At 26.8% G+C, this 24502-nt stretch overlaps 1 protein-coding gene across 4 annotated transcripts; it reads left to right on the top strand.

The window, feature by feature from the left end:
• The first annotated feature begins 6440 nt into the window (after positions 1-6440).
• LOC123271005 (BMP-binding endothelial regulator protein) lies at positions 6441-24371 on the top strand. 4 transcript variants are annotated; one of them, XM_044737209.1, is made up of 11 exons: positions 6441-7026; positions 10028-10033; positions 12651-12786; positions 17365-17450; positions 19285-19384; positions 19669-20028; positions 21139-21401; positions 21494-21653; positions 21746-21933; positions 22997-23385; positions 24071-24371. In XM_044737209.1, exons 3-11 carry the CDS (start codon positions 12681-12683, stop codon positions 24327-24329), a joined length of 1911 nt encoding a protein of 636 aa, XP_044593144.1. In that variant the 5' UTR covers positions 6441-7026; positions 10028-10033; positions 12651-12680; the 3' UTR covers positions 24330-24371. The 4 variants fall into 4 exon arrangements, with proteins under 4 accessions (XP_044593144.1, XP_044593143.1, XP_044593142.1 ...); XM_044737208.1 differs by lacking the exon at positions 10028-10033 and having other exon boundaries at positions 6442-7029; positions 12652-12786; XM_044737207.1 differs by lacking the exons at positions 6441-7026; positions 10028-10033 and adding an exon at positions 12163-12271 and having other exon boundaries at positions 12652-12786.
• The last annotated feature ends 131 nt before the right edge of the window (positions 24372-24502 follow it).

A 24502-nucleotide genomic window follows, 5' to 3' on the forward strand; every position in this document is an offset into this window, starting at 1 on the left:
GAGCGATAAATTTTGTAAGGTATGATTACCTGGAATAAATAGTGATTCTTATATCATTCAAGGAAGTCGAGAAAGATCTATATTTCCGTTCTTGTTCTCGTGGGAATATTAACGTCGTATATTTTGTGCACAGAAAGAAAATTTCTTGACTGGAGACCAAAATTCTTGGCTCAAGAAAATTTTCAGTTGTGTTGGTCGAAATTAAAATTTTTCTTTAAATTCTATTCTTGGTGAAAGTTATTTTTTCTTGATTCTATCATAAATACTTGATACAATCAATTTTTATATTTGATCAAGATTTTTAGATACTTTAGGGAAGCAGCGCCACTTCTGAGAAAAGAATTTTCTCTTGAGAAAATTTTTCTCGAAAATATTTGATACCTTTTTTATATTATTTTAGCGTGCAATTATACACATTGAATGAAAAAAATTAAATATTATTGATCTTCCCATTTGACATGTTAATCAATAATATTAATGAAAATTTACTTCTATCTTTATATTTAATTTTTTGAAGCAAGAGAGAAATTTTCTCAAGACAAGAAAATTAACTTCTATCAAGAACTTAATTTTTTGGAGCTCGAGGCTGAATTTTCTCAAAACAACATTTTCTTGACTTAAATAAATTTTCTTGGATCAAGATACGTATTTCTTAAAGCAAGAGAATTAATTTTGTAAGTGAAATTTCTTGTCAAAAAAAAATTTTTTTTTTCGCTCAAGAAAATAATAAGGAAGAAAAATATTTTCTTGGCTCAAGAGAACCTTTTTTTCTGTGCAGCAAATTGTCTAACTCCATTTTAGAGAATCTTCCATTTGTACGAAAAAACAATTAGATAAAAATTAATTGACACTTTAAAAAACCATTTAATATCTACTAAAGGTATAATATTTTGGTTTGGTTCATTAAAATAATTAATAATTGGTCTATTGCTACATAAAAATATTAAAAAATCACCCTCTAAAAAATAAGGAGTTAAATTGCTAATTAGACCGTCGATATGATAGATTTTTGATAAAAAAATGAATAATTATTAATTTTTCTCAAATATTCATTCATGATTCTTTAATCTACTAGATAAAATTTTTTTGAGCATTCTAATACATTAAAAGATATATTAATAATAAAGGAAACAATAATTAAATAAATTTTCTTGGATCAAGATACGTATTTCTTAAAGCTAAAGAATTAATTTTGTAAGTGAAATTTCTTGTCAAAAAAAATTTTTTTTACTCAAAAAAATACTTTCTTGGCTCAAATAAACCTTGCGAAAAAAATTAAATAAATTAGTTTCAACAACCACAGTGTGTTTAATGAATAATCACCACTTGTTAATTTTTTTGCTAACAAAAATATAATTTCCACGAAAGAGTTGTCACTAAGATGACAAATTAAACGCTGATATACTCGACACCGAGTCAGACATTAGTAATATATCGAAACATGAATTTATATTTATATATAAAGTGCATGATTCACCGGTTTTATCATCATCAGTATCCTCTTTTGTCTCATTACTCGCTATACATCCATATTACATATCATATAGAGTTGCACTTTTATTAAGTATTTTTTTTCTTTTTCGCAATCAAGTTGTTGAATTCAATCATATAAATTAACATCAAATCGGTATGAAAATAAATATTTACATCACATCAGTCAATTGCAGTGTGGCGCCTTTAATTAACTTATTATGTATTAAATTAATACCAGCAAGAAATATATCTGCAATTAAAATTTATAAATACGCACTATTACACGTGTTAACAACAAAAAAAAAAAATTGAGTAATAAGTGTTTTAAATTACCGATTTTTTTTCAGTGTAATTATATTTCTATTTATATACTCTACTTATATTATATAATTTTTTCCACGGCAATAATTTTAGTAAAATTGATTTTTAGTGCAAATTTTAGAGTTGTAATTTAAGAAAAAAAAATGTTAATACATTGTTGGTGGTCGTGCCCTAGGTGGTCTTTGAAATACAAAAATTACTGAATTCATTACCATCATTAGCAAAGAAAAAAGTATTTAATAAATTCCGTGATGTCTAATATTTAACTTGACAGGACTAAGCAGCAATGAAGCCAATTGACGGGTTATTTGCATAACTTTAGACTGCAGTTGAGCAGTCAGTAGTACTATACTGAATTTGGGGGCTTGAACAATCTAATTACGGTAATAAGGACTAAGCCGGCGAGGATCTATCATGCAGGAACCGAAATTTGAGTTAAGCGAGTTTGTTCTGTGGCTCGGGATGTTAGTTTTCGTGAGACTGGTTATTTTTTGTTGATTATACTCATATATGTATACTTAATAAAGTTTTTTTTGCTTCTATATCCATTATTCTTTCAGCTTTTGTTCTTGGAATGAGCAAGATTCGCTTGGGTCGGTAACAACAAGACTACTCAAGAAGACTCTCATGGTGGTCCTCTTCGCAGGTGGTCCATCCTCATCCTCATTCTACAATACATATCTATATCCATATATATGTATTTACTACTATGGTGTACTGCCCAATGGTTATGGTTACGTTAAACTATATAAGAGAGTTAACTAAAAGTCGACAAAAAATATTGACAAACATTTATTTAATTACTTACTAGCAATCTTGCTTTATTAAATAATGAATTTTGTTAAATTGCACTGTATTTTCTTAAATATTAATATTTTTTAAAATATAAGGTCATCCTAGTGTTACACTCGTCAAAAGCTTTCATTTGAGTACCCACATGCATTTTTGATATATTTTTCATATATACATATATATCATATATATTTTTAAGATATAAGCTCATCTTAATGTTACACTCATCAAGAGCTTTCATTTGAGTACCCACATGTATTTTTTGATATATTTTTCATATATACATATACATAATATATATAAGTATATAAAATATATGAAAAATTGATGTGGGTACTCAAATGAAAGGTCTTGATGAATGTAACATCAGGATGAGCTTATATCTTTAAAAATGTGAATATTTCACGAGATACAGGGTCATTTCTTAATTAATGAAAATTAGTTTAGTATATATTTAATAATTTTTTTTAAATTTATAACAAATTAATAATGGCAAAAAAAAATTTACAAAGAAAAAATGAAATTTTTTAAAGATGATTTTTTTTTAATTTTTAACATATTAAATTTTGATATATTTTTCATATATATATATATTTTAGAGATATAAGCTCATCCCGATATTACACTCATCAAGAGCTTTCATTTGAGTACCCACATGCATTTTTGATATATTTTTCATATATACATATATATAATATATAATATATATAAATATATGAAAAATTGATGTGGGTACTCAAATGAAAGGTCTCGATGAGTGTAATGTCAAGATGAGCTTATATCTTCAAAAATGTCAATAGTTCACAAAATACAAGGTAATTTCTTACTGATATATATTTAAAAAAAAATAAAATCTCTCATAACTTTAATTTTCCTTTCGTCATATTGAATGACGAGATGATTCACCGAACTCTTGAATAACTCCTGTCTTGTTAGCAAGGATGAGTAGAAAATGTTTTCCACATAAAAGCAATCTGTGTTTCTTATTGGGTCTAAAACTCAGGCTATCCTTTATCTCATCTTACTTTCATTTGTGTATTTATCTTTTCAGTTATTTATGTTGAGTTATCATCCCTCCAGGTGGTCTTTTTAGCCGGCGTTCCCGCTCCAGTACAAGAATATAAGTATATACTTATGTTCTTATACCCCGGATTGGGATTAAATGAGTACGAGTAGGTATAATAGCACCAAAAATATTTGTCTTGGTGGCTCTGGTCCCCGAATAGGCCCTTGGCTGATGATACATCAACAAAACGTGAACAAGATTGGAAAAAGAAGAGATAAGCAGCAGCTCAACTGTCGACAGTTTCAACACGAGATTTAAGATTTAAGATGAGTCTCTTGAAATATTGACCAGAGAAAAAAAAAGTTTTCTCACGTGATAAATTAACATTCTGTAAATACCTAAAGATTCTATTCATGGAAATTGGTATTATATTTATGTTTTTTTTATCATTATTACTGATAGCATTTAAGAGAAATTTTTTTAACGATTATTGAATTTTAAAATATTAATTTATTTTCGGTTTGATTATTTGTCTTTCTATAAATTCACTTGGAAGATATATTTCATGGAATTTAACAAAATTATAACATTTGGTTTTAAGTAAATAATGTCAGTTAAAATAATAAATAAAATTTAAATTATTACCTCACGTTTTTGTTTGTTTAATTTTTTACATAAAAATCTTTCGGTAAAGTATATAATTAAAATCAATTTTTTTTAATTTTTTGATTTAAACATCATAAAATTGAAGTTTTTAGAAATATTAGCTCATCCCGACGTTACACTCATCAAGAGCTTTCATTTGAGTACCCACATGCATTTTTGATATATTTTTCATATATATATATATATATATATAATATATATATTTTAAAGAAATAAACTCATCTTGATGTAACACTCATCAAGGGCTTTCATTTGAGTACCCACTTGCATTTTTGATATATTTTTCATATTTACATATATATAATATATATATGAATATATCAAATATATGAAAAATTGATGTGGGTACTCAAATTAAAGGTCTCGCCGAGTGTGACATCAAAATGAGCTTATATTTTAAAAATGTCAATAGTTTACGAGATACAAGGTCATTTCTTAATTATTGAAAATTAATTTTTCATATATTTTTGATATATTCATATATATAATATATATTTTAAATAACTAAGTTCATCTTGATATTATACTCATCAAGACCTTTCATTTGAGTACCCACATCAATTTTTCATATATTTTATATATTTATATATATTATATATATGTATATATGAAAAATATATCAAAAATGCATGTGGGTATTCATATGAAAGCTCTTGATGAGTGTAACATCGAGATGAGCTTATATTTTTAAAATATATATTATATATATCAAAAATATATCAAAAATTGATGTGGGTACTCAAATGAAAGGTATTGATGAGTGTAACATCAGGATGAGCTTATATCTTTAAAAATGTCAATAGTTTACGAGATACAAGGTCATTTCTTAATTATTTATCTATAATACCAAATTAAACAAAATTTAGCTTATTCTTTTAATGAAATAGATAACTCAACGATATTTGTTGTTTATGACCCGCGGCATCAATACCGGACGTCGAAAGACCTCGAAAGGACGCGTTAAAGTATTGCTTGAGTTGCGTAAGGATTAAGGAGCGAGTAGTATAGTAGTATAGTCAGATTATTCATTACGGCAATGTAACGGGCGCAAGGTCACTCGAATTCTACTTAGTGTCTCTGCTAAATTCTTGTATAAATATAAATATATTAATACATTAATTAATACATCTGCATGCCTGTACTTTCTCCTGTCTCCCGTGGCTTATCAAAATAATTTCTTTTATTTTCATTTCTATTGATTTACTTGCTAATAATGTTAATATTAAACAATAAAATTCGTCGCTGTACTATAAGAAAAATAAAATAAAATAACAGAACGAAAATACCAATACATTTGACGTCAATGAGTAAACCGGTATTTATATTAACAAAATTCTCAATCTGAAAAAAAAATTCCGTTTAGTCTTCTCGTATAATAGACTGATAATTGACCAGTCTAAACTGTACTCATATATTTTTTGTTATAGCAATAAAAATTTAGGAAATAATAAAAATCGATCCATAAAATATCAATTTGATTAAAAGCGTATTAAAAAATATAATTATTTTTCTTGAAAATCGTTAAAAAAATTCTTAGATTTTTTTTTTATTTTAGTACAAGATTTTTTATTTGAATTAATAATAAAAATTATATTAGCGATCTAAAAATTTTTAGAATTTTTTTTTTATTGAAAAAATTATAAAAATAAATTTTATTTGTAAAAAACTTGAAAACCTGAAAGTGCAATTTTTTAAAAATATTTTTTTGTTATAATTTAATTATTGAAAAAAAATCAAAAAATTAATAATGTCGACTACACGGAAAGAATAAGATATCACTGAGTATAATCCAAGATTATACGGAGTATAATCCAAGATTATAATTCAAGATTATACTAATTAATATACATATATCACTCAGTATAATCCAGATTACAATGAGTATAATCCAGATATCACTCAGTATAATCTGGGATGATATCCAGTGTAATCTTGTTATTTCCATTAACTTTAGCATTATAAATTAAAAAAAAATTTTTCACATCAAAATTGACATTAAAATTTCTATTTAAAATTTTCCAAAGACACCCTCAAAGTGATTTTAAATGAAAGAAAGCCCGCGGGAGCCAAGTCGTGATATTAATTATTAATATCACAAGTACAAGTGTACATATATATGATATAGCAATACTCGTTTTACTTCCATACAATTATTTAACACATTAGAGTTAAACTTGCAGTCGACCATCATCCACCTTACCGTCTACCAGACTACCACCACCACCGTTCGCCCTCTTTCCTCCTCCCGGCACCCTCCCCTCTTTCCCAGCTCCTCATCCTTTTCATTTCCACTCATTCGCATAGTATTACTAGTACTCAACAACGGATACCACTCAGTGCAGCCGCGACAACCAGTTGACGCGGACAGTTTAAACACATTAGTGCATCAATAAATTTGTTTAACAACAATTGCTTTTTCATTCCCAAAAATCTAAAATATAATTAACCGATCTCTAATATTTTTAATATTTAATTTTATTTATTGTGACAAGTATTAACATTTATATAAATTATCAATTAAGAAATGAAAGTGAATAAGTTATTTATTTTATTCTAAAAAAGGTTTATTATCTGTGCCTTGCATATGTGCTTGTATAATATTTATTAGTATCTATGGTGCATCTAAGTACTGCCATGGATTTTAAATATTATTTCAAAAATACGACTATCAATGATTGATAGTATGACACTAAATTTTTTCTATCAAAATATATAATGCTTGATGTTACATTCGTCCATTTTTTAATTTCTGGTTATTGACATCATAAGTGGTAAGATTTTATTTATTAATTGAATTTATTTTTTATTTAAAATCTATTTTTGGTTTTTAATTACCCGACGAAATAAACTAAAAAAAAATTATCTTAATCGGAATTTGGTTCACAAGATAACTTCTGTAAAATATCAGAAATTGACCTGAATATTTTTTTGTCAAGTTTATATTTTTTATAACTTGTATCAAAAATCATTAGCAAAATCTTTGGACTATAATATTTATAACTAGCACCCTTGCAGTCACTATGTGACTGCCGTGACTTGTGAACTATATAAATAAATAAAATTTTGCTTTGTTAAATAATCACTTTTGTAAAATTGCACTGTACTTTCTTAAATATTGACGTTTTTTAAGATATAAGCTCATCCTGATGTTACATTCATCAAGAGCTTTCATTTGAGTACCCACATGCATTTTTGATATATTTTTCCTATATACATATATATAACATGTATTTTAAAGATATAAGCTCATCTCGATGTTGCACTCATCAAGAGCTTTCATTTGAGTACCCACATGCATTTTTGATATATTTTTGATATATACGTATATATAATATATATAAATATATAAAATATATGAAAAATTGATGTGGGTACTCAAATAAAAGGTTTTGATGAGTGTAACATCGGGATAAGCTTATATCTTTATAAATGTCAATAATTCATGAGACACAAGGTCATTTCTTTATAAATGAAAATTAATTTCGCATATATTTTTGATATATTCATATAAATAATATATATTTCAAAGATATAAGCTCATTTTGACATTACACTCATCAAAAGCTTTCATTTGAGTACCCACATGCATTTTTGATATATTTTTCATATATACGTATATGTAATATATATAAATATATAAAATATATGAAAAATTGATGTGGGTATTCAAATGAAAGGTCTCGATGAGTGTAACATCGAGATGAGCTTATATCTTTAGAAATGTCAATAGTTCACGAGATACAAGGTCATTTTTTAATTAATAAAATTAATTTAGCATAAATTTAATAATTATTTAAAATTTTATAATAAATAAACGATGGCAAAAAAAAAATTTTTTTTTGTAATTTAATAATATAAAATTTTGATATATTTTTCATATATACCTATATATAATATATATTTTAAAGATATAAGCTCATTTCGATGTTATATTCATCGAGAACTTTTATTTGAGTACCCACTTGCATTTTTGATATATTTTTCATACATACATATATATAATATATATAAATATATAAAATATATGAAAAATTAATGTGGGTACTCAAATGAAAGGTCTTAATGAGTGTAACATCAGGATGAGCTTATATCTTTAAAAATGTCAATAGTTCACGAGATGCAAGGTCATTTCTTAATTATCTATCTACAATACCAAATTTAATCATATAAATACACTGGCCACAAAATTTTGCTTATTTTCTTAATAATATCGATTTAAAAAGGAAGTTTTTTAAAGCGCAAATTTTAAAATTTTTCTAATAATTTTTAATTTGTTTATAAAATTATAAATCTATCGAGTCTCTGGAAACTTTCAAAGAATGTTTACGTAAACTTTTGGATGAAAACCAAAAGCCAGAATTATTAACACCCGAAAAAAAAGAAAAAAGTGGATGTTAATTAAGATTAAAGCAACATTGTAGCAAAAAGTGAGTTTGTATATAATGAACAAGCGTGTATTAGGATAATTAATAAAATAACAAGATAAACGGGCACGCAATAGGTATATATAAAGATTATTTATGTGACCCTTGACAAAATTTAGTCATTCATATATTCACTACCTTCTTTTGATTCTCCATAATGCCTCGCGGTCTAATCTTGCTTTTTAATATACATATATATAAAAAGTGTTTTTTTTATATTTTTTTTTTAATATTTTAAATTCTCTTGAACCACGTCTTTGTTTACATTATCAAATGTATACTTTCTTTAGTCGTAAATATGTCATACTTTTTTTAAAAAAATTGTTTTACTGATATCCCATGCTTGTAATTCTAATGTAACCAAACATTTATAAATTATTGTGATTAAATTATGAGAGAAGAGAAAAAGTTGCTTATACATATATTATTATAAAACTTCTTTAATAATCTATAAAATAAGTAAATTAACTGAGCATCAAATTAATTTTTTTTTTAATTTAGCTTTAATTTATTTCAATTAATTTTTACGTAATAATTTTAGAGAAAAATAATTTTAATGTTTAATAAATAGCGATGTTTATAATTCTAAAAATTATAATGATTATTGTATTATAAAACTAATTACAGCGATATATATAAATTTACAGCGGCACGCGTGTGTCAGGACGCTCGCGGAATAAATTAATTTTTTTCCCTTTCTCGGTTTTTTGTCTCATTTAATAAAACACGACCTTCCTGGCTAATGTGTACAATAATATCCATAACAACATTACTGCATTCAAGACAACTAGAGTTTATTATTTTTAACTTGTTTATTGCCATCAACACATTGGGGTCATTGCATACCGAATCAACAATAAATTTGTTAGTTTTTTTTTATTACATGTTAATCCTCTGTCAATAACGTTGTTAAATATTTAACTACTAATTATAGAAGACTATAAAACAGAGAATTCGTTAGAAAGTTTCTTGTGTATTTTAAAGATATTAAATCAATCGATTTAAAAATAAGAAACTACAGAAAAATATTTTTTTTCACAAGAAACTTCACTTATTTATTAAAATTATTAATTATTATTAATTAATTAAATTATTATTAAAATTAATATTAAAATTAATTATTATTACACTGATAAAAAAATTGACTTGACTCAAGACCCGAACTCTTGAACCAAGAATACCATTTTGAAGAAAATGATTTTCTTGAGTCAAGAGAATAAATTCTTGAGCTAAGAAATTATTCTTGGTCTAAGAAAATTTTCTTGAGTCAAGAATTTATTCTCTTGACTCAAGAAAATCATTTTCTTCAAAATGGAATTCTTGGTTCAAGAGTTTGGCTCTTAAGTCAAGTCAATTTTTTTATCAGTGTAAAAATTATTATTATTAAATTATTATTAAAATTAAAAATTAAAATTATTATTAATTAAAATTTATTTAATTATTGTTTCTTTTATTATTAATACATCTTTTAATGTATTAGAATGCTCTAAAAAATTTTATCTAGTAGATTAATGAATGATGAATGAATATTTGAGAAAAATTAATAATTATTCATTTTTTTCTCAAAAATCTATCATATCGACGGTCTAATTAGCAATTTAACTCCTTATTTTTTAGAGGGTGATTTTTTAATATTTTTATGTAGCAATAGACCAATTATAAATTATTTTAATGAACCAAACCAAAATATTATACCTTTAGTAGATATTAAATGGTTTTTTAAAGTGACAATTAATTTTTATCTAATTGTTTTTTCGTACAAATGGAAGATTCTCTAAAATGGAGTTAGACAATTTGCTGCACAGAAAAAAAGGTTCACTTGTGCCAAGAAAATATTTTTCTTCCTAATTATTTTCTTGAGCGAAAAAAAATTTTATTTGGCGAGAAATTTCACTTATTCCAAAATTAATTCTCTTGCTTTAAAAAATACGTATCTTGATCCAAGAAAATTTATTTAAGTCAAGAAAATGGTGTTTTGAGAAAATTCAGCCTCGAGCTCCAAAAAATTAAGTTCTTGATAGAAGTTAATTTTCTTGTCTTGAGAAAATTTCTCTCTTGCTTCAAAAAATTAAATATAAAGATAGAAGTAAATTTTCATTAATATTATTGATTAACATGTCAAATGGGAAGATCAATAATATTTAATTTTTTATATTCAATATGTATAATTGCGCGCTAAAATAATATAAAAAGGGTATCAAATATTCTCGAGAAAAATTTTCTCAAGAGAAAATTCTTTTCTCAGAAGTGGCGCTGCTTCCCTAAAGTATCTAAAAATCTTGATCAAATATAAAAATTGATCGTATCAAGTATTTATGATAGAATTAAGAAAAAATGACTTCCACCAAGAATAGAATTTATTCAAAAATTTTATTCTTCTTTCTAGACTAAAAAACTGTAAAAGCTTTTATAAAAAATTAACAAATCGTCGACCTTCAACCTCATCGTTTATAACGATTATTCTCAACAAGTTAGTTTATATCTTGAAGTAGTGAAAGAACATCGAGATTCCATTCTCCAGCGTAGCAGTAACAGCTAAAGTTAAAGTAGCAGCAGCAGCATCACTTCGTTTAGTTTTGCCCTTCTCGTTTTCGTTTACTATATATATATAAAGATAATGGTTGCAGTAGGCAGTAGTTAGTGTCCCCATACAGATTCCACGATGGTTTTCTTCTTCCTGGTGCTGCTTTGTAGAATGCCGCGTCATACATACATCTTGGACTAGCGTATGTGATGCAGTAAGGATTAAGGAAGTTCGAGCGAATCTAATGTAAAAAATAATTTCCAACTTTGAGCTTTGAAATTAAGTATACGTATAAATAAATACGTGATTTATCTAATCCCAAAATTTAAAAAAGATTCACCGTTTAGTTACTTAGATATTAAATTTTTAAAATCACATATTTTATCTCCTTATACACGGGCTCTTATGGCGGACAAACGTTTTGTCGAGACTTTAATTATTTTTTTCAATATTAACTTCCCAACTTTAACGGATAACAAACTATACACGCAAAACTTGGATTATTGCAAAATATAAAAACAATTTAATAATAATACATTACCGATATAATTTTTGAAATATTTAAAGTCAAATTTTATGTTTGTAACTGGTCTATCGTCAGCCATTTATTCGAATAAAGATTTGACAACGTCGCGTCATCAGCTGAGAAAAAACAAAAGGATAGAAATATAGTTACAGATAGAGAAATGTTTAACTCACAAACTCATCCACGTCTCAGGTTATGGGTACAATCAAGCGCGCTATTGCCAAATCTGTTTATTTATTCCGGCAAGTAATAAATACCAAAGTCATTTTATTACTTTACTTTATTAAATAAGTAAAAATCATCAATTATTAAATTGTTTAAATTATTTTAAATTAAAATAAAAAATTTTCACGAATATTGGGAAAACTAAAATTAATAACAAATTTTAACATTATTTTGACTCATTAGTTACGCTCGAACTTTCTTAAAAGCTTACCGATCGGATTATTCGCAAATGATTATCGCTTTCCACAATATACAGAACAATTATTGGTGTTTCTACTGTTGGTTCGCTGTAAAGACTACTGACGAAGCGACAGGTGCATATACTACTCCTTCTTCTTTAGATATCCTTTTTCTTTTTCTCTTTCTCTTTTATTTCTTACTCGTTGTATCAACACACACACACACACACACTTGACCAATAATGATTTCTATTTAACTCTTACTGGAGCGAAAAATCGATCTAATGCTGCTAGTAAGAGCTAGTTAAACTATCTACATTACTAATTTATGCTTTGTCGCACTAGAATTTTTAATGATTTATCTCGAAAAACTAGTATCGCTTTTTTTACAGTAGTTTTATTTCTTCTCAAGCTAGTTTACTATTTTTGATTTAGTTTGTTAAGTAACATATAATATACAAAGCTCCAATGTGTGCTTATAGTGACTAATGACAATGACAATGATTTTGTTTCAGTTTATTTGGAGGATCTCATACTCAGGAAAATGGTTAAGAACACGTCAACGTTTTGCGTCGCGACGCCATTAACCTTGGCTCTGATACTACTTTCAAACTTACGACAATGTGACTCTGTCTCTGAAAGTATCATCGGTAAGTCGAGGTCGTTTTATCTCTTTACATAAAATATATATTTGTATGATTAAAAAATTAATAAATAAAATTTTGCTTTATTAAATAATTACTTTTGTTAAATTGCACTGTAATTTTTTTACTATTGACATTTTTAAAGATATAAGCTCATCCTGATGTTAGACTCATCAAGAGCTTTCATTTGAGTACCCACATGCATTTTTGATATATTTTTCATATATACACATATATAATATATATAAATATATGAAAAATTGATGTGGGTACTCAAATGAAAGATCTTGATAAATGTAACATCAGGATGAGCTTATATCTTTAAAAAATTCTATTTAAAAATTTTATATATTCTTCATATTTAGATTTATATAATTGACATTTTTAAAGATATAAGCTCATCCTGATGTTAGACTCATCAAGAGCTTTCATTTGAGTACCCACATGCATTTTTGATATATTTTTCATATAGACATATATATAATATATATAAATATATGAAATATATGAAAAATTGATGTGGGTACTCAAATGAAAGGTCTTGATGAGTGTAACATCAGGATGAGCTTATATCTTTAAAAATGTCAATATTTCACAAAATACAAGGTCATTTATGAATTATTGATATTTCTTAACATATAAGCTCATCTTGATGTTACACTCATCAAAAGCTTTCATTTGAGTACCCACATGCATTTTCATATATACATATATATAATATATATATAAATATATGAAAAATTGATGTGGGCACTCAAATGAAAGGTCTTGATGAATGTAACATCAAGATGAGCTTATATCTTTAAAAATTCTAATATTTAAAAATTTTATATATTTTTCATATATACACATATATAATATATATAAATATATGAAAATTGATGTGGGTACTCAAATGAAAAGTCTCGATGAGTGTAACATCAGGATGAGCTTATATCTTTAAAAATTCTAATATTTAAAAATTTTTATATATTTTCATATTTACATTTATATAATTGACGTTTTAAAGATAAGCTCATCTTGATGTTACACTCATCAAAAGCTTTCATTTGAGTACCCACATGCATTTTCATATATACATATATATAATATATATATAAATATATGAAAAATTGATGTGGGCACTCAAATGAAAGGTCTCGATGAGTGTAACATCAAGATGAGCTTATAACTTTAAAAATGTCAATATTTCACAAAATACAAGGTCATTTATTAATTATTGATATTTCTTAACATATAAGCTCATCTTGATGTTACACTCATCAAAAGCTTTCATTTGAGTACCCACATGCATTTTCATATATACATATATATAATATATATATATAAATATATGAAAAATTGATATGGGTACTTAAATGGAATGTCTTGATGAGTGTAACATCAGGATGAGCTTATATCCTTGAAAATGTCAATAGTTCACGAGATACAAGGTGATTTCCTTATTACGTATCGAGAGATATTTTCTAAATTTAACCACAAAATTTTGCTTATTCTTTTAATAATATAGATAATTAAGTAAAGTCTACAATTCAACTATTAAATCCACAGATTAGCGTTATCTTCTGAGGATATAAATCAAATCTAATAGGTTTAACTACTAGTTAGATATCTCTTAAGAGGTCAAAATGAATTTAATAACTTTGATCTTTAGCAAAATTACGGATCTAATCAATCGGAAGTGAGTCTTAAATCAGTATAATAAAAGTCGAAATTAATTTGCCTTTTTGACATTATAAGCTTGATATCAATGGTAAAATAGTAAAATATAAAAGTTGTTTGCCAAAAATAGTTAAAATACAAAATAAAGTATTTAACTAGTGTGTGAATATATATTCCGACTCCTTGCGTGTTGTGTATACTTGTGATGCAATAACGATATGTGTATAAATTGTACAAGAGGAATAAATTCAAACTGTCACTATTTATCGTCAGTGTTTTTATATCCCTCACGTTGTTATTTCATCGGTGTGTCTTTATCTTTCTTATTTATTTATTTATCATTATTATTGTTGTAATATTTAAAGTTAATCTAATCGCGTTACCTAAAATAATAAATCATAATTAAATCGCATATTTATATGCATTAATTATTTAAACCCGTATAAATATTAAATTACACTTTGTAAATCTTAATTGATTTAATAATGTCAAATTAACATTTTATTTATTAATCAACTTTATAAATCGATCCATATTTATAATAATAAATAAAATTGTGGCTTTAAAAATTTTAATTTTAATTTTATAAATATTTTTTTTTGTCATCCGAATAAAATTAATGATATTGCAGAAAAGCAAGTGTTAAAAACAAATAAATAATAATTATAATAACAATAATACCAAGTGTACAGTACATTGACAGTTAATCGGTTACGGTCCATATGCAAAGCTTAAGACTACTTCTATTCTTAGTATCCCGCTATTATCTCCCGGTCTATTTGCGCCAAGTCGGGCCTCGAATAATCTATCTTTCAAGTCACGGCCTGGTCACTAACATATAACACATTATACCATAATATAAGATGATAATGATATACACATGTATGCGTAAGCATACATACACTGATAGAAAGAATTATTAACTATTAATAATTTAGTTTATTCAATTTTAATAAATATTTTTTTAAATTCAATATTTATTTGGGTGGAAATTACATTTATTAAGAGTTAATAAGTATTTATTAATAATTAAAAAATATTTATTAACAGTTAATAAATGATTATTAAATCATATGATGTTAATAAATCATTTATTAACAGTTAATAAAGCTTATTAAATATTAAAAAAAACCTTTTATCAATATAGTTTTGGAAAATTCCAACAGGTGGCACATGGCCGCTGAATCTTCTCGCTACAAGAGAGTTAACTTTTATAAATTAAGTATTGAAATAAATTTTGTAAAAGTTACACTGATGGAAGGATTTATTAATAATTAATAATTAAATTTATTTGAAGACATTAATTTTAATAAATATTTTTAACATTCAATATTTATTTGGGAGGAATTTAATAGTTAATAAGTATTTATTAATAGTTAACAAACATTTATTAACAGTTAATAAATATTTTGTTGAGTGAATTTGTTTGGCTTGCGTATCATATGATATCAAGATTGCTTATAAACAAAAATCATCTTTATAAATTATTTGCATTAATTTTATTATGTTATAATAACATTTATTGTAAAATATCAAATTCTATCACAGCTCATAATTATCTTTTATATTTTTAAACATTAAAAAGGTTAATTTTTTTAGTGAATTTAATTATTATCATGAATTCCAGCTAGGGTTATAAAAAGTGTCAAAAGAAAATTGCTATTTTTGCTTTTTATTTTAAATAAATATTTGTTAACAGTTAACAAATATTCATTAACCATTAATAAATATCTATCAACAATTAATAAATTTTACTTAATAAATTACTTATTAACAGTTAATAAATCTCAATTTAATAAACTTTTAATTAAAATATCTATTGATATTGTTATTGTTTAGTTTTTACTCTAACATTCTCTTACTCTCCCCTCTTTTTTTCTACAATCATAATAATAATTATTATGACACCTCGCGGTAGGCCATCAAGACCTGATTTAACTGACAACTATACATTTTATTTTATTTAGTATGATATGTATGTACATTTGTTGTCTATTTGTATCCCGTATCAATGGTCGCGTGTATACATGTGCGTATTGGATTCTTAAGTAACAACTACTTGCTTCGATAGACTGGATAGCGTTAAATAGATAAGAGAGTGCGAATTTGCATGTACCTACATGCGCCTTGACACACACTTTACTGGTGTCACTGTACCAACTGATGCGAATATTTTAAAAATTTTATTATCAGTTATCAAGTTTCAATATTTTCTTTTTTAATAAAATTCAATTACTAAAATTTTGTTAAATTTTTACAATAAAAAATATTTAATAAATATTTTAATATTGAAATATTTTTGAATTGAGTTATAATTTATTTTTTATTAGAATTAAATTAATAAAATTAAAAAAAAAATTTTTAATTTTTAATTACAATAAAAAAATATTTAATGAATATTTTAATATTAAAATATTTTTTGCTATTGAGTTTAAATTTATTTTTTAATGGAATTAAATTAGTAAAATTTTTAATTACAATAAAAAAATATTTAATTAATATTTTAATATTGAAATATTTTTTGTCATCGAGTTTTAATTTATTTTTAATAGAGTAAAATTTCTAAATATTTTTAAAAGAATTTTTAATTTTTAATTACAATAAAAAAATATTTAATTAATATTTTAATATTGAAATATTTTTTGTCATCGACATTAGTGTGAATAATGTAGAGTAATAAAAAATAGCGATTATGAAACGCAATAAAATAACCGGAGAGGAATTGTAGCTAAGACTGGAGGTAAATTAACGATGGGAATTAAAATTATAATTGAGTAGGCTAGCAGGTGATTGTAAAACAACAAGCGGTACATAAGGTATATACTGGATGATTTTAATGATGCATACCACTCTGTTTATTGTTTCTCGCTTGAAAAGTTTCTTAACACTCGTGATAAATAATTTTTTATATTTATTTTTTAGGCAGCCGAGAAACTTGTGATATTGAGGGGGAAGATTTCACGGTTGACAAGATACCTAACACGAGATGTTTCAGTTGCATCTGCAAGGTAAAAACAAAGTATGAAAATAATATATTTATTATTATTAACAATACCGTGTATGTAATAAATAGAAAGTGTAAAGAGTATTTAATAGTAAATGAGATTGTATGATGACAATCAGAGTAAGAATGATCAATACATGAAATAGTACATTTATAATGGAACATTCTCATCGTCTACTTATCTGACCCAGCTTGGTTCATTGACTCGTCATCGTCACTCCACACATCAGTTAAATATTCAATACAATATAACTTGTTTATCTGTATCTATGTGAATAATAAGTACATGTAAATATTAAATACATATCCCAACACTTGCTATACTAGTTATATTCACGACGATCCAATCACTTGTTTTCATTTCTACACTCGCCGGCTGGGACATAATTATTTGTTATTATTAAACATCGGGATCAACTGATCACTAATATTGTATTATGCATCATTCATCAATTTTAGCTAGTTTGATCAATAAAACAAAAATTGGTTTCTTTATTTAACAGTTTCGGGTGCTTAAAGACCGAAGTTAAAATTTTTCTTTAAATTCTATTCTTGGTGGAAGTATTTTTTCTTAATTCTATCATAAATACTTGATACGATAAATTTTTATATTTGATCAAGATTTTTAGATACTTTAGAGAAGCAGCGCCACTTCGGAGAAAAGAATTTTCTCTTGAAAAAATTTTTCTCGAAAATATTTGATACCCATTTTATATTATTTTAGCGTGAAATTATACATATTGAATAAAAAAAATTAAATATGATTTGATCTTCCCATTTGACATGTTAATCAATAATATTAATGAAAATTTACTTCTAACTTTATATTTAATTTTTTGGAGCAAGAGAGAAATTTTCTCAAGACAAGAAAATTAACTTCTATCAAGAACTTAATTTTTTGGAGCAGGAGGTTGAATTTTCTGAAAACAATAACATTTTCTTGACTTAAATAAATTTTCTTGGATCAAGATACGTATTTTTTAAAGCAAGAGAATTAATTTTGGAATAAGTGAAATTTCTTGCCAAATAAAATTTTTTTTCGCTCAAGAAAATAATTAGAAAGAAAAATATTTTCTTGGCACAAGTGAACCTTATTTTCTGTGCAGCAAATTGTCTAACTCTATTTTAGAGAATCTTCCATTTGTACGAAAAAACAATTAGATAAAAATTAATTGTCACTTTAAAAAACCATTTAATATCTACTAAAGGTATAATATTTTGGTTTGGTTCATTAAAATAATTTATAATTGGTCTATTGCTACATCAAAATATTAAAAAATGATCCTCTAAAAAATAAGGAGTTAAATTGCTAATTAGACCGTCGATATGATAGATTTTTGAGAAAAAAATTAAAAATTATTAATTTTTCTCAAACATAAATTCATCATTCATTAATCTACTAGATGAAATTTTTTTTAGCATTCTAATACATTAAAAAATGTATTAATAATAAAAGAAACAATAATTAAATAAATTTTCTTGGATCAAGATACGTATTTTTTAAAGCAAGAGAATTAATTTTGTAAGTGAAATTTCTTGTCAAAAAAAAATTTTTTTTCGCTAAAGAAAATAAATATTTTCTTGGCTTTTTTGCCAAGTATACGGGTCATGTTAATACCAAGGGTATATTTATACTACTGAAAATAGTATACTGACACACTGGGGAATCCCTTTGACACTTTCATTTTCCAAGTAATTTCACACTCTGATTTACTTCCTTATTAATTTAAATTTATTTTGGTTCAAGAATTTAAAAACAATATCATTTACTTATAAATAAATAAAAAAACTAATCTTTTTAAAATTTTTATAAATAATCACACATGTGTTTTTTTTAGAATGGATTTGTCGAGTGTTTACAACAACAGTGTCCAAGCATAGAGGGCTGTTACACTTTATTAGAGCGACATGATGACGAATGCTGTCATCGCTGCAAAGGTTAGTCTCTAAAATCTAAATAAATAAAATAATAACCCACGTGAACAAAATTTTCCTTACGATTGTTTTAAATTGAGCACAAAGGCCATCGCTTTATTATTTTTCACTTTATTAATCACAATGTTATTCTTGTTCTTTCTTATTATTATTCTCTAACAAATATATCTTCTCTGAGCGGAAAAAATACGCCGATAAGATTTGTTGACTTAAAAGAAGTGCTTTAATTAAAACTCGGTGATATTTATTAACATAATTAACATTAGCATTAATTATTAAAATTTCAGGATGCGTGAGAAACGGAGTGCACCATGCATCGGGAACAGAGTGGACGGAGCCGAGCGATCCATGTCGAATTTTAGCGTGCAAAGCCGGCGTGATAACAGAGTCGAAATTGAGGTGCTATACGCCGTGCAAAAATCCAGTGCCACCGGCAGCGGGTCAGTGCTGTCCAACCTGTTCGGGATGCTTCGTTAATGGGCAAAAGGTGACGGCCGATCGAACAGTTACCACCACCGAGGACCCGTGTGTTACCTGCAGGTGTAATTTCGGGCGACTTACTTGCGCCAAACAAGCCTGTCCGGTACAACATTGTCCTCTGTCGAGGATTGTTCACGAACCTGGTGAATGTTGTCCTCATTGCACCGGTAATTCTTTTATTTTAGCACATTAAATAATTATTTTTGTTAAATTGCACTGTACTTTCTTAAATATTGATGTTTTTGAAGATATAGCTCATTTTGATGTTACACTCATCAAGAGCTTTCATTCGAGTACTCACATGCATTTTTGATATATTATATATATGTATATATGAAAAATATATGAAAAATTGATGTGGGTACTCAAATGAAAGGTCTTGATGAGTGTAATGTCAGGGTGAGCTTATATATTTAAAAATGTCAATATTTCACGAGATAAAATGTCATTACTTCATAAAAATAGAATTGTTATTAATTAAAACTTTGCTTTATTAAATAATGATTTTTGTTAAATTGCACTGTACTTTCTTAAATATTGATATTTTTTAAGATATAAGCTCATCTCGGTTACACTTATCAGGACCTTTAATTTGAGTACCCACATGCATTTTTTATATATTTTTCATATATACATATATATAATATATATTTTGAAGATATAAGCTCATCCCGATGTTATACTCATCAAGAGCTTTCATTTGAGTACCCACTTGCATTTTTGATATATTTTTCATATATACCTATATATAATATATATAAATATATGAAAAAATGATGTGGGTACTCAAATGAAAGGTCTCGATGAGTATAATGTCGAGATGAGCTTATATCTATAAAAATATCAATATTTTACAAGATAAAAGGTCATTCATTATTGAAAATAGCATTGTAATTACTTAAAATTTTGCTTCATTTAATAATGATTGATGTTTCTTAATATATAAGCTCATCGTGATGTTACACTCATCAAGAGCTTTCATTTGAGTACCCACATGCATTTTTGATATATTTTTTATATATACATATATATAATATATATAAATATATAAAATATATGAAAAATTGATGTAGGTACTCAAATGAAAGGTCTTGATGAGTGTAATGTCAGGGTGAGGTTATATCTTAAAAAATGTCAATATTTCACAAGATACAAGGTCAAGTCTTCCAACGATACCACATTTAACCATAAAAACCCATTTTACCATATAAATCCACTCGCCACAAAATTCTGCTTACTCTCTCAATAATATAGCTTATAATTATAATGATTGTCAGGCAGCGGACGTTACATGTCACCTCCAAAAGGCGCCTGTATGCTCAGTCAAGCAGTTTACAATTCCGGGTCAACATTTTACGTGGACCAATGCACGCGATGCTCGTGCTCAAATTCAACGATATCCTGCATAAAAGAGACCTGTCCGGTACTGGAATGCACACCTGAGCACCAAGTTACCGTCCCAGGGCGATGCTGTCCTCAGTGCCCGGCAGTCGGCGAGGAACCACGCGCGTCTTGCACCTACGGCGGACGTTCCTACCTGGCGAGTATTTTTTCCATCAATCCAACCACAATTATTATTAATCATACAAATGCAAGAAAAGTTATTTAAACATTTAAATTTCTCCTAGGCAGGATGGCGAATCATGGAAACTAGATTCCTGCAAGGCATGCGCTTGCATACAGGGCAAAGTAAGGTGTGCGATGCCCATGTGTCAGCCAATAAGTCTGCCTTGTCCGCCGAATTCCCGACTCGAGCACCCGGAGGGCCAGTGTTGTCCGCGCTGTGTTGAAAGTAATATTTGTAGCCAGTAATTATTAACTCTTGCCATCAGAAATTTTTTGTTATTACCATCGGTTTATCATCTGCTGTGATTTACCTTCCAGGCGATGGTGTCTGTACTGTTTTTGGAGATCCGCACTACAAGACATTCGACGGAAAGTTCTTCAGCTTCAAAGGTCCGTGTAAATACCAGCTGGTCAGCGATTGTCTGGGACATACTTTCAGTATTCGAGTTACCAATGACGCGAAATCTTCTAGATCTTCTGCTTGGACGAAAACTATCGCTTTGAAGGTATTCAAAAATGATTACAATTTTTAGACAGAAAAAAAGGTTTAATTGAGCCAAGAATAATTTTTTTTGACAAGAAATTTCACTTACAAAATTAATTCTCTTGATTTAAGAAATACGTATCTTGATCCAAGAAAATTTATTTAATTATTGTTTCTTTCATTATTAATATATCTTTTAATGTATTAGAATGCTCAAAAAAATTTTCATTTAGTAGATTGATCAATAATGAATGAATATTTGAGAAAAATTAATAATTATTAATTTTTTTCTCAAAAATCTATCATATCGACGGTCTAATTAGCAATTTCACTCCTTATTTTTTAGGGTCATTTTTAAATATTTTGATGTAGCAATAGACCAATTATAAATTATTTTAATGAACCAAACCAAAATATTATACCTTTAGTAGATATTAAATGGTTTTTTAAAGTGACAATTAATTTTTATCTAATTGTTTTTTCGTACAAATGGAAGATTCTCTAAAATGGAGTTAGACAATTTGCTACATAGAAAAAAAGGTTCACTTGTGCCGAGAATATATTTTTCTTCCTAATTATTTTCTTGAGCGAAAAAAAAATTTTTTTTGACAAGAAATTTCATTTATTCCAAAATTAATTCTCTTGCTTTAAAAAATACGTATCTTGATCTAAGAAAATTTATTTAAGTCTCGAAAATATTGTTGTTTTGAGAAAATTCAGCCTCTTGCTCCAAAAAATTAAGTTCTTGATAGAAGTTAATTTTCTTGTCTTGAGAAAATTTCTCTCTTGCTCCAAAAAATTAAATATAAAGATAGAAGTAAATTTTCATTAATATTTTTATTGATTAAATAATATTTCATCATTTTTTGATTAAATATGTATAATTGCACGCTAAAATAATATAAAATGGGTATCAAATATTCTCGAGAAAAATTTTCTCAAGAGAAAATTTTTTCTCAGACGTGAGTGGCGCTGCTTTCCTAAAGTATCTAAAAATCTTGATCAAATATAAAAATTTATTGTACCAAGTATTTATGACAATTTGTAAGTTTAAATTTTTTGTTTCAAAATTTAAAATTTTTTAGGTAGGAGATTTAAGAGTGAATCTCGGGCAGAGAATGAGAGTAAAAGTTAACGGAATGAAAATCGACGTGCCGTACCGATTGCCGAACAAACTGGAGATAAACCGAACTGCCGACAGTATTTTAGTAAACACAAAAATTGGTATTAAAATACTTTGGGACGGAATTGGGTTTATTGAAGTTTCAGCGCCGACAAGCTACCGCGGAAGACTCTGCGGCTTGTGCGGAAATTTCAATTCCAGGCCCAAGGATGACTTTACGACGCGCAGAGGTCGTTTAGTGCAAGAGCCGTACCCTTTTGGACAATCCTGGGCTGTTGGGTCCAAAAAAACTTGCGGGAAGCCCCGGATTGATAGGGAGAGAAGGTGTATTAGAAGTCGGCAAGATCATAGGTTGGTTTTGTTATGTCTTTTGTTAAATTGCACTGTACTTTCTTAACTATTGATGTTTTTAAAGATATAAGCTCATCCTGATGTTACACTCATCAAGAGCTTTCATTTGAGTACCCACATGCATTATTGATATATTTTCTATATATATATTTATATAAATATATAAAATATATGAAAAATTGATGTGGGTACTCAAATGAAAGGTCTTGATGAGTGTAATATCAGGATGAGCTTATATCTTTAAAATTGTCAATATTTCACAAAATACACGGTAATTTCTTAATTATTGATATTTCTTAAGATATAAGCTCATTCCGATGTTACACTCATCAAGAGCTTTCATTTGAGTACCTACATGCATTTTCATATATTTTTCATATATACATATATATAAATATATAAATATATGAAAAATTGATGTGGGTACTCAAATGAAAGGTCTTGATGAATATAACATCAGGATGAGCTTATATCTATAAAAATGTCAATAGTTCACAAGATACAAGGTCATTTATTAATTATGTATCTAGAGTTAAAGCAAGTCACAAAATTTTTCTTATTCTTTTAATAATATAGATTATTAATCCTTCTACCAGTGTATATAATCCAGCTCTATAACTCAAAAATTAGAGGCGTGAATAAAAATCTCAAGATTTATATCTAAATATTTTTGTATTATCATCAGGCTATGCAGTCGACTGAGATCGCCAATATTCGAGGCATGCCATAAAAAAGTAAACCCAACAATGTACTATAAATCATGCCTGCAAGACATGTGTGAATGTCCAACGGACAATTGCTACTGCCAATCATTTATAGCGTACGTACGTGAATGCCAACGACTGGGAATTCAGTTGCAACACTGGAGGAAATCTACAAAATGCCGACCGGTATGGGAAATTAGCACGCCTGGGACGAATAATATCAGGCGACGTCGCCATTAATAATAAATAAAATTATTACTTATTAAATGTGTATTCAAATTATTTCTATTAATATTTTATTTGTATATAGTTTGAGTAAGATCTATTTTTTAAGTCTAGCGTAAGAATATTAATTAGACATTATTGTATTTTTGAATGGATGGAATGCTGCGGTACAGGTTGCCTGACTGTTG

This window comes from Cotesia glomerata, linkage group LG8 (assembly GCF_020080835.1).
Source record: "Cotesia glomerata isolate CgM1 linkage group LG8, MPM_Cglom_v2.3, whole genome shotgun sequence".
Lineage (NCBI taxonomy): Eukaryota > Metazoa > Arthropoda > Insecta > Hymenoptera > Braconidae > Cotesia > Cotesia glomerata.